Below are 16,600 nucleotides of genomic sequence, written 5' to 3' on the forward strand. Positions count from 1 at the left end.
TTCCGCTTACACAAGAATTGAGTGCAATTATCTTTCAGAGATTATGTGCACTTGGTTACCATGATGAGAATATGCTCTTAAACTTTCTCTAAAAATTTAGCGTAGTTTTTTAGCTATTCAGTTTTTTTGCATTTACTGTAATCTCATGGTCTGTTTTGGAAGCTCATTCTAGTCAATTTGTTTAGCATGGAGGTTATTTTTATACCTCATGTAACTAAACAATACTTGATAGTTTTTGCTTATACTATAAGATACTAGCTCTGGTTTAGAATGTAAAATTTGCATGGTCATTGGCTTCATGGGATGGCTCCTGAGTAAAGCCTCATTTCATTCACTGGAATAACAAAAAAAAATAGGAAACCCCATTTAAAACATGAGATTCCATATATCTTTAACACAGAAAAACACTTGCTTTAAGGGCAATTAAAATTTATAGATGTGTAGCATGAGTACCCATTTACCCTTGGAGTTTCCAGTCTACTCACCGGCCCGAAATCAGCTCACCTTGAAGTTCAAATAAATGGCTTCAGTTCCGATAACAAAGGGTGCATAATGATGCGAACACTAAACATTCAACTTGTTCATTTCACGTTTGGTTGGAGCTAATAATTGGTATTAGGACAATCTTATGTTATTAAAATCTGTGCATGGTGGTGGTGGGCATCTATGTTATACTCGATGACTAAAAAGGGACTTGGCCGTATGGCTGAGAAACAAACAAGAATAAAAAACTGAAAATAGACTATGCAAAACGGTAACACGAAAGAATTTTTGTGTTGGAACAGATGACATCTATCTATCTATTATGCAAAACGGTAACACAAGTTAACCAGAAAAAAGTGAATAGTTAGAAAATCCCATGGAAAACAAAGCCTTTAAACTTTAACCGTACATAGTCATAGCTTTAGACCATCTGGATCTTTACTTTAAGAAACTTACTGACATGTGTGACCAAAGCTTCTCACATGAGAATTGTCCTACTCGTCCATCATTGAACAAAAACTCGTCACATGCTCGCTGGTGCGGATATCAAGTTGTCATCGGTCGCCATACTCTCCGGTTCAACCCTAGCAGTCTTGCCAGCAAACTACCACCGCCTCCACTCCTGAATCGACCAGCTCGCGACCTCCTGCTGCTGCACAAAAGCCCCACCCCTGACCACACCGCCGCCAGACTGCTACGCACTCGCCTCAGCACAATCCTCTGCTACTTGCTATGGAATGCCAAGCACACGCCCTTTGTCTTCCATACCTAAAGCGACCCACGCACTTACCAACTACTTGCCCGCACCCTCGTGGCCTCTCTCGTAGGTGTGTCCGTATGCTCTGCCTGACGCCGCTGACTAGACTAGATGACACATCTATGTATACCATAGTCTTCTTGATGTCATTTTTGTGGTCAACGTGGTCACATGGACACTGATTGCTACAAAAGCTCATTGGCATGGGTGATGGGTTATGGTGCTAATTATAGATGATGTAATATGTACCTTAAATATTGATGGACAACTATGGTGGCTAGCTAACTGTAGTTGTGATTGGTATATGATTATTATAGCTTGATTTTTTTGGTCTTCATTTTTATTCCAAGTACACTCTCGGCTCTTTTCACTTGTGTTCATTCAATGCATAATGTAATAGCTTCATGGTTATAACTTCTGTAATCTCATGAACCAAGATGAACAAAACTTTTGTGAGATGGAATTTGTTGGGCTACCCCTATAGCTCTCTAGCTATTAGTTCTAAATGGTGCAGAATGGACTCCTCTAATTAAATATATTGGTTAAAATAATTATATGCCAGCATTCATATACTTTAGGTTTCTATCCTTTTTTTTAAGAAACCAGCTTGGGGCTGGTGTTTCATTGATTTAGCAGAAGAGAGCGACAAAATGTTTTAGATGAATGAAGGAAAGATTACAGCTGATTACTTGGAGGGGCTTTGCTCCCAGGAGAGTGTGTTCTAGGGCGATATCTCACGTCATATCCCCGAAGGGCTGCTCTATGCATTTGGCGCATGCCAATCTCCATTGCTCCAAATCTCGGCGGCATGCCTCGACGTTGTGCCGCTCATCAGCCTGCTTCCCTCTGAAGACGCAGGAGTTTCTCTCCAGCCATATGTGCCAAGCAATGAGGGCCAACATCGACTTGGTACCCTTGCGGTTGCCCGCAACTGCAGCAGTGAGGATCTTCTCGGCGCAACCCATCGACGTAGTTGCATTGCACCAACCAGCAGGGTTCAGGGCCTGGCAGCCGGTCCAGCCAGCAGCTTTGTTCCAGACCTTCAGGGAGATTGGGCACCCCTAGAAGAGGTGAAAGGATGACTCGAGATTTCTCAGACATAAAGGGCAGAAGTAGCCTTTCTCCCAGCCCCTCCGTTGCAGCCTGTCGTTGCACCAAAGTTTGTCTTGATGGAGGAACCATAGGAACATCTTGATCTTCCCGGGCGCCTAGATCTTCCAAATTATGCTTCTGAAGTTGTTGTGCTGCCCACCTGCAAATTGGGCAGTGTAGGCAGATTTAGTGGAGTAGGTCCCTGAGCTGTGCTATGTCCAACGAATCGTGGCCGGTGTCTAGGCCTCCAAGACAATGCCAGCGCTCCTGATCTCTCTGGCTAGCTCGATGACTTGGCGAATGATGTCGCTGTGGTTGGCATCTGAGATCAAGAACCCAACGGTCGCCCTGCAAGGCCTCCTTAACCGAAAGGTTTTTCCTGATGGTCACGGCAAAGAGTGCTGGAAAGGCCATGCAAAGCTGACGGCCTCCAAGCCAAGAGGAGGACCAAAATGAGGCCGAGGTTCCATTCCCGATGGAGGCGGAGGTGCAGGCTGCGAACAGAGCCTGGTCGCCACTATCGCAAGGCGTGCCGGTGCCAACCCAAGGACGGTGAGGCTGTTGCCAGGCAAGCCACAACCACCGTAGCTGCAACGCGTAGGCAAACCTGGGCAGGTCGTGGATACCCAGGCCTCCATGCAGCTCCGGTGTAGCCACCGTCTTCCAGCCCACCTTGCACATTGCCCCTGAGATCTCCTCGTCCTGCGCCTAGAGAAAACGTCGCCGAGACTTGTCGATTTCCTTGAAGAGCTTCTTGGGCGCCCGTAAGGCCGTGAGTGTGAAGGTTAGAATGGCGGACAGGACGCAATGCACGAGGACGCGGCGACCCACCATTGGCATTAATCTACCTTTCCAGCCGGCTAACCTAGCCCTAATTCTATCAAGGATGAATTGCAGGTGAACTAGCCTAATCCTCCCTACCATGATGGGCAGGCCCAAGTATGTGATCGGGAGCGTCGTTGTTAAGCCTCCAAAGTTCAGCGGCACCATGGCCAGGTCGATGTCACTGGAGCGCATAGGGATCGCGGACGACTTGGAGGGATTGACCCGCAGGCCCGTGGCGTCGCCGAACTGCCATAGCAGGCCAATCAGGGCATCGATCTCTTCGCGCACTGGATTGGTGAAGATGGCTGCGTCGTCGGTGTACAAGCTTGTGCGCGTCCTAGCAGCTATCGCCGGTGGTGGCGCCAGCAGGCCTAACATAGTGGTCGCCTCTAGCAGGCGGTGGAGAGTGTCGATACAGTATAAACAGCAGCGGCAACAGGGGGTCTCCCTGTCTAAGCCCTCGATGGTGTTCAATGCAGTCCCCCGGCACCCCGTTTAGGAGACAGGAGGAGGATAATGTCGAGATAAGGAGAGCTATCCAATCCCTCCATCGTAGAGGGAAGTCGAGAACCTCCAACAATTCCAAGATGTATTCCCAAGAGACGCAATCAAAGGCCCTAGCAATGTCAAGTTTCAGCAAAAGCGTCGGGGTTTTGCTTCTATGCAGTTTGCTGACCGTGTTTTGCACATATAAATAGTTGTCGTGGATGCACTTCTTCCTTTGGAACGTTGTTTGCGCTGGGTTGATCAGCTTGTCAATGACGCTGGCAAGCCGAATGGGCAGAACTTTGGAGAACAGCTTTGCAATAGAGGGAATGAGACTAATCGACCGAAAATCACTCATTTTGATAGCACCATCCTTCTTTGGGAGCAGGGCAATCATAGCCGTGCTCAGGTCAGCAAAGTTCCCCCGGCGAGGCTGTAGAGATGATCAAACAGAGCCATGATATCCTCCTTTATCATGCCCCAGTAGCTTCTGAAAAACATGCCCGAGAACCCATCAGGGCCGGGTGCCCGATCCGCCGGCGACGCTAAGATTGCAGCCCAAACTTCAGCTTCAGTGAATGGGTTATGAAGCCCCTCATTTTGGACTGCGGGCATGTGCAACTCCTCCCAGTTAAACGAGCACTTTCTATCCTCTTTTCTTCCCAACAAGTTGGAGAAATGCATGTGTGCAACAGAGGCCTTTTCATCATGCGCAGTGACCACGTCATTATCAGTTTCCAGGGAGTCAATGAAGTTCTTCCGCCTGTGTGAGTTGATCTTGGCTTGAAAGAAAGCAGTACAAGCGTCGCCTTGAGCCAGGTGATCCGGGAGGCTTGCCTCTTGCAGGCTCTCTCGATCGCAGCCAGCCCCAGGGTTCTTTGCTTTAGTTGCTTACGCTGGTTGAATTCGTTTGGAGTGAGAGCACGCTTCTCTTGTGCAATGTCCATCCTCAGGGCCACCTCACAGGCCAGATGAAACTGCACCTTTGCATCACTGCATTGGGTTCTGGCCCAAATGCTAAGATCATGAGCAACCCGTTGCATTTTGACCTTGATCCTTATCACTAGGCATGTGTGGTTAACCAGACGCTGCCAAGCCAGGTTTGCCATGTTGTGGAAGTGCGGAAACTGTGGCCAAAAGGACTCAAAACGGAAAACGGGCCTCCTCTTTGGAGTTGCGGTGTTGGCCAGCACGAGCGGGTAGTGATCCTGTTGCCGAAGCCATTACCATGTATGATGGAAAGAGGGCATCCCATTCTACATTGCAGAAAACCTTGTCGATGCAGACCATTGTTGGGTCCTGCCGCTCGTTTGTCCATGTGAACCTTCTATTTTTGCACTTGATCTCGCGCAAACCTATCGTGTCTATATCTGCCCTGAACTTGCTCATAATCCTCCTATTCAGATTCAGATTGTTCTTGTCTCTCGCTTCATATATGACGTTGAAATCTCCATTGACCAGCCAGGGCTCTCCGGGCGGCGGTGCAGCGTGTGCCATCTCTGCCAGGAAAGCGTCCTTGTGTGCATCATCAGCAGGACCGTATAGTGTCGTGAGCCAAAAAGAGGAGTTGTCTTGCAGATCAGATACTTTGCCCGTGATCGAGAAGTAGTCGATTGCATGAGTGGTGAAACTGATGACGGTCTTGTCCCAGAGAATGGCCGCTCCCCCTCTGGTACCCATTGCAGGCAGAACGGCGCACCCCTCTAGCTTGCGGCCACCTAGCTCGTGAACAATGGCAGGTGTCGAGGATTCCAACTTTGTTTCTTGGAGGCATAGAATGCTTGCTCGATGAGCCTCCGCAATCTCACACACGGTTGCACGCTTCGCTGGCCAATTCATCCCTCTCACATTCCAGCTCAACATTGCACCAGTTGTGTTACTCATATGGAACAAGAGGTTTCTCCGGCAGTAACAACATTCTATTGATCTGAGACGAACACAAGTACACCATCCGCCTAGCAAGGGGGCGCCAGAGACCACCAACAGGCCCAAAACTACTCTGGCGCGAGACGATCCAACTAGCCATAACACAACCATTACAGTCATCGATCATGAAACCTAACTCAAATCGGCCTAATGCCAATCCCTGCCGAAGACTAATACTAAGTAGAACTAACATAACAACACTACGCCGCAGCGTCCGCGTCGGCATCAGGGCCCGCCATGTCACCTGCAATGCGGAGGGCCTCTAGGTCGAGGCGCGTGAGCTTGGCGATGTTGGAGATGTCCTCGTCCGTCAGCGGCTCATCCAATCGGTGTATGAGGGCTTCCGCCGCCTTTGCAGTCATATTCTCCTTGGGTCCCAGCATGCCGAGGCGCTTGACCAGCAGTAGAGACGCCCTCTTCGCCACTGGAACACTGGACTGCTGCGCAGCTTGGCGCGCGCTGTGCCTGACTGGGACAGAGGCAGCTCTGGACCTGGGTGGTGCAGCGGAGCAACGCGTCGGTGGAGCAGGGATGACTAGAGGGGGGACGATGACGAAGATGCGCGGCGCCGGATCGTCAGCACCGTTGAGCTGCAGTTGCATGACCTGCTGCATCATGGCGCCCACATGCAGGCTGGTCTGGGCTGCAGTGGCCGTGGAGCGGCAGGCCGTGGCGGACGAGCCGCCGGGGAACTGGAGCGGGCGATCAAGCACAGTGGCGATGGACTCGTCGAGCTCCTGCTGCACATCATCGACACGGGGCGGCGGGGGGAGGACGGGGTCGGCGCTGCTGAAGAAGTCGGCCACTGGGTCCCGCCCAACGTCGGCAACTGCAGCAGCAACAGGCGACGCGCGCGGAGCCAGAGGCAGCAGCGGCGTGGCCTTGAGGACGACAGACTCTGGGCGGCCGCCGGAGACCCGCCCAGTGGCCTCGTGTCGGCGGCTGACAGGCGTCCGGCTCCGCTGTCGGCTTGAGCTAGCAACGTCCCTCCGGGGCTGCAGCGTGCCTCCGGGCTGCTTGCAGCCCAGGAGGTTGTCCTTCCATGAACGACGTTCGTCCTTGCTGTTGTCGTAGTCGCCGCGGTCACAGAGCCCGCCCTGACGGATGTTGTCGCAGCCCGATGGAGCCACCAGGGCCGGGTGGCGTCGGGTGCCTTGGCCGTCCTCGACGTGCATGGACCACGTGCCCGGCCAGATCGACGGGACCGAGCGGGCATCATCAGACTCTGACGAGGGCAGGCCGCTCTGCACAGAGTGTGACGAGCGCGGCGAGAGAGGCGACCAGTCCTTGACATGATCGACGTGGACGAGCATGTCGTGGCGCCGGACGCATGGCGGTGGCGCCACTTCCCGAGCCGCCCTCCAGATGGTGTGCTAGATGGGGATGAACGCCACATCCCACACCCACACCTAGCACGCAAAGGTCCTCATGTGCCCGCGCTCATGGGTCCGGCTGTCGATGCGGTCGATGATGCACTTGTCGCCGAGGACCTCCGCCACACCCTCGAGCGACCAGAGGTGCATCGGCATCCTCTCGATGAAGACGCGGACATGGAGAAGGAACTCCTGGTGCACGGCGTGGTCGTCCTCGTGCCACGGCTTGATGTTGAAGACGGCGCCGTCGATGTTGATGGAGCCCAGGTGCACCGCGTTGTCTCTGTGCGCGGCAGCTCGAAGTGGACCAGAAAGTCCTCTGGGTCATGGCTCGTGACCCACAGCAGGTGCGCCGGCGTGTGCAGCTGCGTGTCGAAGGCGCGCCCCAACGACATGGGGATGCCAGCATGGCGCTCCACTGTGGAGATCAGCAGCACCACGTGGCGACGGAGCAGGAAGATCTGGTGCTCCATAGTCGGCGCCTCGATCACCACCTTGTGGCTGGACCTTGGGCGGCGCGACGGGTCGGTGTGGTGGGCCATCATCTTGTCCGGCGCCGTTGGAGGCGGCGAGGGGAAGCGAATGCGCTTGCAAACCGGGCCGCGACCTACGCGGGAGCCCAGCCGCGCCTTCACAGGAGCACGCCCCTTCTTGCCCGGGCAGTTTTTGCCGATGTGGCCTGGAAGCTTGCAGTCGATGCGGTGAACTGGATCCCTACAATCTACATGGCGGTGTTCGGTGCTGAGGCATCTAAAGTAGAGGCCCCGAAAACACCTTAAGAAGGCCTCCCACTCGGCGCCCGCATTCAAGGTGGGCCGGTGGCCTTTGCGTGCCCGCGGGGCATGGCCAGGGCGCCATCATGGCGCCGGCTGAGCCGACGATCTTTGCGCGACTGGACCTTCGTCCATCCATCGCTAGGCCCAGAAGAGGAAAGGCCAGCGCAGGGGAGGGCCGAACCACGATGGAGTTAAGCCGCTGCCGCTCAGCAGGGGGAGACTGCGCAGCGACCGGGGTGGAGAAGGCGTCCGCGGCGTGGGAGCACTCGCCCCGGAGCAGGATTCGCAGCGGGGAGGCGGAGGGAGCCGTTGGCGCGGCAGGAAGACGCAGAGAGGCCGGCACCTCCGACGGACCGCTGGATTTAACCAGGCCCGGCACCGAGGCCGGCAGGCCCCATCCCTCACTGCCCTGTGGGCTTGAACAGGCGGATCCAGAGAATCTAAGTGAGCGCGAGCGCCCCATGGCTTTGGGCGCCAGAGCGCACCCGACGCGCGCCGGGATTTGGTGGCCGCCGCGCTGGCCGCGGGGGGCGGGGTGGGGGCTAGGAGCCAATACCAGGGACCATGCTCATCTAGGAGCAAAAATTAGGTGTATCTGGTTTCTATCCATATTGTACCTTTTCAAGAGGTCTAGTCTACAGTTAATGCATCTTGCTTTTTCCTTACTCAAATTTATTATCTTGCATATGTAAACATAAAATACTTACATATGTATTAGCATGGATTAATCTAGAGTTACTACATGAAAGTTACTTTCATAATTATATATGTATGTTAAATGACAACCAAGCACTACATGGTTACTCTAGATGCAACATGCAATTGTTATTGTCATACGTTCTTATTCTCCTAATACCATCTTCTAGCATAGTGAGTGTTGATTGGAAGGTTTAGTCTCAACCTGAATTTTCTGTGATTTTATTAGTTGCAATGTCTTAATTTGACCATAAAATTAATCTTCCAGTGAAATTCACGTATAATTTAAAACAAGGCCAATTCGTGCCTTGAAGAATGAAAGCCGGTACAAATAATGGAGAGTCTTTTTGCACTAGGAGACACTACTACCGAACGGCTTATGGGTGTAATCATAATAGTGGTGCACATGTATTTGCACCTGCCACTAGTAATCTGGCCAAATACCAATGGCGGACGCCCTGCCAGCCACTGTTTGCTTCGGCGTGGACGCACGCGACGCCCACCTTGTCCTCCTCCTGGCCCACCCTTCGGTGGCACAACGCCCATTATCCCCTTCCCTCCACACCCAACACCTCCGGCCACTTCCGTTCGCTTGGACGCCGCTGAGGCCGCCGCCCCGCATCCACACACTTCCACCACCTCCACGCCACATCGGATGCCCACTCTTGCCGGCGTTGGCGGCCTCTTTTTGACACCGTTGTAGCACCTCTACGGCCATGCCACCCCCTCGCCTCCACCGCCACCTGCCTAGCTCCAAGCCTGCCAGCCTTGCTCCACGGTCGCCTCCACTTCAACAGGCTTGCTACCTATACGTGAAAAAGACATGAGGCTCTTCACCGGCCGACTTCTCCACCACACCCCTAAGGTGTTCGGCGCTTTGCCCATAAGGGACCATGGATAGTGAGGATGAGTTCTTTTTCAATAACTTCATGTGTTCATCCGAAGATTCATCATTGGTCGATGAGGATTTTGTGGTTGCGACTATCGTCGTCAGTGACCACATTGCTAGGCAGCAGCCGAGATTTAGGGGCTTGATCTCGAGCCATGCTCCGGTGTTGAATCGCAACAGAGAGAGCGGCCATTACATACTCTTCGCCGATTACTTTCAGTGCACGTCCACACTCTTCAACCTCAAACTTTTCCGACGCCGCTTCCGGATGGTGAGACATGTGTTTAACCATATTTATTTTAATGTATTTGTAACAATTTAAATTTCATTTGGTTTGCAAATTATGATATTTTTATTTGGTTGTAAACTATTGATCATTGTGATGAAACTATGTGATTTAAACTTTCGGCAATGTTTAGATTTGTATGCAAAAATTGTGTAAAAATATGGCTGCATACCGGCCACGGGAACGAAATGCGTCAGCCGGTTGGATGCACTGGCTAGTAAAATGTGGACGGGGCTAAACGGTGCCCCTACTGTCAATTCAAACAGACAAAAAGAGAATCAAATCTGCGTTCGTTTGTGTCGGCGCGTTCGAGTTGCCCATACTTTAGTGTCTTTTTTGCTCGCTCTCAAGGTACTAAACCTTCTAAAATTAATAAACCTGCCTAAATAACAAATATAATTAATCATTTCATCAAATATTTTTGAAATCAATCTTTTTTCCTCTTTTAAAAGAAATTATTATGTCTCTTCCTAAATTGTTACACATTTCTATAATAAAATTCTCCAATAAAATCCTACATTGCTCCAATAAAATGGAACCATTAAGTCTACATCTACAACCGAACACAAACTATACAATATTAACAAGTACTGTATTTTTTTCAAGTAAATTTGAAATGTGAAATGATTTTTTTAACATATTGTTGTATCCCTATTACATTATCTCCTTTTGAGCACTCTGGTTTAAGCAGATAGATAAGGTACGTTCATCTGATACCTTGCACAGCCTAGCGCGCTCCTGCCCCCAAGCAACAATGCCGGCGGTGGCGTCCCTACCGCCACCGGCGCCGGGGCCGGCCGCATTGCGTCGCCGGAGGTTCTCCCCCGCGTCGGCGTCTCTGCGTCGCGCCGCATCCGGAGGGGGCTCGAGCTGGCGGAGCGAGCGGCGGCTCATGTCGGAGCTGGAGCGCACGGTGACGGCGGGCGCCGCGGAGCGCGTCATCCGCGGCTACGTCGGCACCAAGTCGGAGCGCGCCGCCCTCGCCGCGCTCTCCCGCCTCCTCATGGACTCCGACCCCCTCGCCGTCCCCGTGAGCCCCCGCGCACCCCTCCTTCTCTCCAACTCCCCTCTCCCTCTCGCTGACCTCGCCGGCGAAATTCTGAACGTTTGCCGCAGTTCTACGAAGCGGTGACCCAGGCCCGGTGGTTCAAGTGGAGCTCGATCCACGCCGCAGCCGTCGCCGCCTTGCTCGAGGCCAACGGCGCCGCGGAGGAATCCAGATCCCTCATCGCCGACTCCGCCGCGCGCCTCGAGTCCACCGCTGAGGTGGCCCTCTTCTACTGCGACCTCATGGCGGCCTTCTCCTCGCGGGGACTGAAGCGCCGGGCCATGGATTTCTACTCGCAGCTCCGGGCGATGCCGACGCCGCTCGCCGGGGGCGCCAAGACCTACATGGCCATGATTAAATCCCTATGCATGATGGGCCTCGCCGCCGAGGCCGAGGAGGCGCTCCGGGAGATGGTGTCTCTGGGGTACCAGCCTGATGCGTTTCAGTTCGGATTGGTGGCGAAATGCTATGGTAAGGCAGGCCAATTGGCTGAGATGGAGAGGGTGATTGCGTCCATGTCTGATGCCGGCATCCGCCTGGGCACCGGCGCGGTGAACATTGTCCTCTCATGCTACAGCGCTTGCCGTGACCATGGTAAGATGCTAATGTGGCTGAAGAAGATGCGAAAATTGCGCGTCGCACCGACCACGAAAGCCTACAATTTTGTGCTCAACTCGTGCCCGACAGTGGTGTCGATGGCCCGTGAATTGGGCCCTTCGCTACCGTTGTCGGCGGCGAAGTTGGTGAGGAAGCTCAATTCTACATCTCCATGGCCGGCAGAAGCTGAGGTGGTGCAGGAGCTTCTGGCAGCCTCGTCAGTGTTGAACAAGGCGATGGTTTGGTCAGAAACTGAGGTGAAGCTGAACCTACATGGGTTCAGTATAACTTCAGCCTATGTGCTGATGCTGCAGTGGGTGGACGCGGTGAAAGGGGACCGCACATTGCCATTGGAAGTGTCTGTGGTGTGCGGCGTCGGGAAGCACAGCAATGTCCGGGGCGAGCCCAAAGTGCGGGAGCTGGCACAAGAGGTTCTGAGCCGGATGGGGAGCCCTCTGCGGCTGTCCGTGAGGAACAAAGGCCGGCTCGTGGCGAAGCGAGACAGGGTGAAACAATGGCTGGCCACTGAGTGGACTTCCATGGTGCCTGAGGAGAGCACGGATCAGTCAACCAATTCAAGTGATCAGCAACAATGTTTGCCCAATCTTTTAAGAAAACTCGGGCAGTTTTTTTCCTCATTTGTGCCAGTTTCCAGATGAATGGCAAGCTGTTTATTGTAGAGTAGGAGGTTCCGAATAGGCATAATATCTTCCTTATGTTGTAGACTGATACAAGATGGGTGTTGTGTGAATGCTGGAAAAAATAGTCATCTCTTTTCTAATGGTGAACTAGGGTCTTAAAGCACGAAAGTAACTAGGCCTCTGACTGCATATTAGACTTGTCCCTCGAGTCCTCGGCAGCTCCCTTAAGGTAATTTTACTGCCCTGCTGACATTTTTTAAACTTGTAGCTGATGTTTAATCCCTGCTTTGATGTGCCTTACTTTATGGTGAAATTGCAGAAACCTATTGAAAATGTGAAGTTTAATTATTCCTAGTAACCTCAGCTGTGTTTTCTAAGTCCTGCACAAGAACATCTATTGGATCTCAGGTATGTGCATCCTAGTACTGACATAGCTGCATCTTACCCAGATTAATCGAAGCTGATACTATTGTTTCTTGAACCGTAACAGATCTTTGTTAGTGTGTAACTGCTTATTATCTTCTTGGAGTAAAGCCTGTGCCTCTATTCCTCTGAATTTGTTTTGTTTGTTTAGCCAATAGATACCGTTTTATATATTACGTGCTAGGTTTACTGTTGGAGATAATGTTACATGTACTATCAAGTGCTTTTGTTTACTTTTGGATATTTGTTGAGGTAGGTCTAATTCATGTGTCAGATGATTTTTCTTGAAGTTCAGCAGCGAACTGTTTCTTTTAAGGTTGAAGGTGTCCCTGGCTCCCTGCACTGAGATTCAGTGTGGGAAGTGTCCTGGGATGATACGATCAATATCTTACAAAATCGGCCAGGTAACACTTAGCAGCTGTATTTTTTTTTCCAGTTATTTATATCATTTTTGTGTTTTAAGAATTTTCTGTTGAAACTTGAAACTGTCAGTCTCTGCATACTTAAGGTACTCCCTCCGTCCCAAAATGTAAGACCATTTTTTACACTGTCAAAAATGATCTTATATTTTGGGACGGAGGGAGTATCTTTTTGTTGGAAATAAGTGCACCTTTTCTCGACGAAATCTAGTAGTGCTAAAAGGGGCATAATGCTATGCAGTTTGCGGGAATTGAAGTTACTTTTATTTTCAGGCTGTAAATGAATAACTTATTCAACAGGATTACAATGATAACCAGATGTCTTTTTTGCTTGAAGATGTAAAGATAATGGACAGTTCCCCTCTTGAGATGAAAAAACATAGATGAAGTTATGGATGTTTATGAAGGAAGATTCTTGTGGAGCCCTTAGTTAGGTCCAACCTTTCAGGTAAGATGAAAATTTTCAGTATTCCCAATTGTGCAATTTGTTCCTGGAACTCATTTGCTGTCAAACCTTTTACTCACCAGCTATATATGGCATCTCTGGTCGGTCCAAACAATATGAACTTTAAGTTGATTCAGCTCAGCAAGTAGACAGAAAATTCCTGGGGGTAATAGATTCTTACATCTGTCGGTTACGATCTCTAAGCATTCTTCAGTATTAAATACATATGGAATTCTCATGATTCAAATAGTTTTTTAGGTAATGAAATGGGGCTTTACTTGGAACAAACCCCATGAAGCCAATGATCACTCAAATTAGATATGTTTGAATTAGATCTAGCATGGTTCAGTACAGAAAGGAAAATAGAGGTTTAGCTACAGGAAGTAGAAAACAGCCACCATGAGAGCAATGCAAAGAGATATCTTTTGTCCCAGAGGCAGATAAATCGACTACAACGAGCTTACAAAGCTGACTGTGAGTTTACACTGGATATGAAAAATAATAAAAGCTAAGGACCAAAGCTGCCATTGGAAAAATAGGTCTCAAAATGTTTTTAGTCACTAATGTAGCAGATTGCACATAAATCTTCGAAAGTTAACTGTGTTCAACTCACATAAGCAGAACTACCGTGGATATCTTGCAGACAACGCGTACTCTTCTTCCATGCTATACTGCCTGCTAGTCAATCCCGCTCCGCATGCTAATGGAGAATTTGCTACAATATCACCATTTGCCTCAAATTCCTCAGGTGATTGAGCAGCTTCCAGTCTCAACTCCACTTGTCTCATGGTTGGCCGTTCCTCCCCTCTTAACTTAACACATGCTACTGCAATTGCAGCGATTTCATCAATTCTGTTGCCACCTTCACTCATAACTTGTGGATCTAATATCTCCGACAAATTCCCTTCTGCAAATAAGGTAGCAAAATGTGCCACAAGACCATTGCCTTCGGAAGCCATATAGGTAAATGGTTTCTTTCTGGTCATTAACTCTATAAGCATAACACCAAAGCTATAAACATCACTTTTCTCCGTGAGGCGCCATGTGTGCATGTACATCGGATCGAGATATCCTAGTGTACCTTGCACCATTGTTGTGAGCCCTGATTTGTCCAAAGGAATGTACCTTGAAGCGCCAAAGTCTGCTACCTTTGCTGTTAGAGTATCATCCAAAAGTATGTTAGCAGGCTTGATATCTCTATGGATGATTGGCACTAAAGCCGTTGAGTGAAGATGGGCAAGAGATTTGGCAGTTTCAGTTGCTATCCGTAGCCTATCATCCCATGACAATGATCTTGGTCCTTCAACATGAAGATGATCATAAAGAGTTCCATTGGATATGAACTCATAGACCAGCAATGGGACTTCTGTTTCAAGGCAGCAGCCATATAGTTTTACTACATTCCTATGGTTGATTTGTGATAGGATAGCAACCTCATTAATAAACTCATCAATCTCCCTTTGAACAACCATCTTTGGTTTCTTGATGGCTACGACGTGGAGGTCCGACAAAATCCCTTTATAGACCGTACCATGTCCACCACCACCAAGTTCACGAGCTTTATCAAAATTATTTGTTGCCTTCTTCAACTCTTCCAAGGTTATGACCATTCTCTCTGCAATATCAGCTCTTTGAGATACCAACTGTTGCAACAACTGCCCACGGTTTTGCTCGAAATACTTCCGTTTCAACATTTGTGCCCTTTGAAGCTTAAATTTGTAGGAAATATAGTATGCAATGAGGACCAAAAGTATGAGGCCCGCCCCACTAGCAAGTCCAATAATGACGTTTAAACCTGAAAAAAGTAATGCATTATCATTCATTTTCTCTGGTATGCGCATAAATATAATCTGTAATTTTGTCGCAAAAAGTGCTCTCATATTGTATGATTTTACTAGGTATTATAAATATACCAAAACATAAACTAGTGGTCAAGGTTTGCTGTGTTTTGAATGTCGTGTTGATGTGCAAAATGAAACATTTAGCAACTGGCCGGAAGGAGTAACAGAGATAGAGCCAAAAAATACACGGATCATAATAGTGGTAATGACAATTGTTTGTGGTTTTTCGTCGACCAAATTAATTAGTTTATGTTTTGTTCCTTTTCCTGAAATTGTTAACACATTCTCATTTCGCTCATTGACCATTGACTACTTCTATCCCCCCTAGGATTAAAACCTTAGGGAGCCTTAACAAGTTTTGTGGTAAGCTGTGATAGACACAGTTTTTCTAATATGTTAGTAGAAATATGTATAGCTATGATTGACACATTTCATATATATATTGAGACAACCTCCAACATGTTTCTTTGATCGCTACTTTTTTTGTAGGTAAAATATGTTTGTGGAAATTTATGAATTGTATATTCATGATAAAGAGTCTAATAATACTATTTTGACCTTGCAAAACCAAATATTTTTTTAGTATGTTAGCTATCAAAGTCTTACCTTTTTAGTTGAAAACCTGCATTTTTTGTTGTTGCACGCTTTCTAGGAAGTCATATTATGTTTACCAATGGGGGTACTCAGAGTCGATCCACATTTTACTAAGAAACTTCTATATGGAATAGCGAAAATATTGGCAACATATGAATATATTAGCAGGAGCAATCGATCGATACATGCCCCATTGATGTAGGTAGGAAAATTAAAGTTGCAGCATTTGTTGCTCACCTCTGACGTATTTGGAGCGGACATCTGGAGACAAGAAAAGGTTGAATTCAGTAAGTTACATGTACGTGGTAGTGGTATTACGTAATATATATGTATATATGTGTGCAGCAATCAATGGAATTGATCGAACCTTTGCATCCGCCGTCGACGTATGGGTTGCCGTCGTAGCCCTCGTTGCACTGGCACGTATAGCCTCTGTTCCCACTTTTGCACTGGCTGTGCTTGCTCTTGCAGATCTGGTCGCGTGGTGTAACCTGATGATCCCCGCCATCGAAGTCCGGATGTGAGCTCACGTTGGCTGATGATGAGCCATTATGCGGGAGCAACACCTCCCACCAGAGAAGAATGCGAGGCTTCATGGCATCCGATGTCCGATTGTCCAGACCACAGACTGCCCGGACCATGACGCTCCCGCATCAGTTTGCCGGTGACACCCAGCGGATCGAACCATCCCTCCTCTGCGACGAACACATAGACGAGATTGTGTGCATCATAATTTCCCGTAGTGTCGATCCATGTTGATACGAATTTCTTTGGCATTCCGCCCATGGACTCGGAGATATGGGCCTTGCAGCATCCGATGCCATAGCAGTAGTTGCCGCCGCCGCCACTTCCACCGTGGATGCCGCTTGTTGGCCACCTCACTTCACCACCGGTGTCGTTGCGGGGGCAGATGGAGGCACAACCGCCGACAATTTCTTGGTCGCTATGCCCCACAAGCGTTGCATGTGTATTGCACCCCATGATGACAAGCTCGTTGTCAACA

The 16,600-nt window shown here is 49.5% G+C and overlaps 2 protein-coding genes across 2 annotated transcripts; one reads left to right on the plus strand and one right to left on the minus strand.

Annotated features, from left to right (window-relative positions):
* Positions 1 to 10,273: 10,273 nt before the first annotated feature.
* On the plus strand, positions 10,274 to 12,022 carry LOC123131910 (pentatricopeptide repeat-containing protein At2g17033). Its single transcript, XM_044551621.1, has 2 exons — positions 10,274 to 10,619; positions 10,706 to 12,022. The coding sequence occupies exons 1-2, from the start codon at positions 10,344 to 10,346 to the stop codon at positions 11,891 to 11,893; spliced, it is 1,464 nt and encodes a 487-aa protein (XP_044407556.1). The 5' UTR covers positions 10,274 to 10,343; the 3' UTR covers positions 11,894 to 12,022.
* Positions 12,023 to 13,785: 1,763 nt separating this feature from the next.
* Positions 13,786 to 16,238, minus strand: LOC123129403 (putative wall-associated receptor kinase-like 16). The gene is made up of 3 exons (XM_044549584.1): positions 15,965 to 16,238; positions 15,835 to 15,858; positions 13,786 to 14,957 (listed from the first exon to the last, which is right to left on the minus strand). The coding sequence occupies exons 1-3, from the start codon at positions 16,236 to 16,238 to the stop codon at positions 13,786 to 13,788; spliced, it is 1,470 nt and encodes a 489-aa protein (XP_044405519.1).
* Positions 16,239 to 16,600: the final 362 nt, after the last annotated feature.

Source organism: Triticum aestivum, chromosome 6A, assembly GCF_018294505.1.
Source record: "Triticum aestivum cultivar Chinese Spring chromosome 6A, IWGSC CS RefSeq v2.1, whole genome shotgun sequence".
In the NCBI taxonomy this organism is placed as follows: Eukaryota; Viridiplantae; Streptophyta; class Magnoliopsida; order Poales; family Poaceae; genus Triticum; species Triticum aestivum.

Coding starts and splice junctions, on each gene's coding strand:
- LOC123129403 (XM_044549584.1), bottom strand. CDS start 16,238: ATGGTCCGGGCAGTCTGTGGTCTGGACAATCGGACATCGGATGCCATG. Junction 15,859..15,964: donor CGTCGACGGCGGATGCAAAG/GTTCGATCAATT, acceptor TCTTGTCTCCAG/ATGTCCGCTCCAAATACGTC. Junction 14,958..15,834: donor CCGCTCCAAATACGTCAGAG/GTGAGCAACAAA, acceptor TACTTTTTTCAG/GTTTAAACGTCATTATTGGA.
- LOC123131910 (XM_044551621.1), top strand. CDS start 10,344: ATGCCGGCGGTGGCGTCCCTACCGCCACCGGCGCCGGGGCCGGCCGCA. Junction 10,620..10,705: donor CCGACCCCCTCGCCGTCCCC/GTGAGCCCCCGC, acceptor CGTTTGCCGCAG/TTCTACGAAGCGGTGACCCA.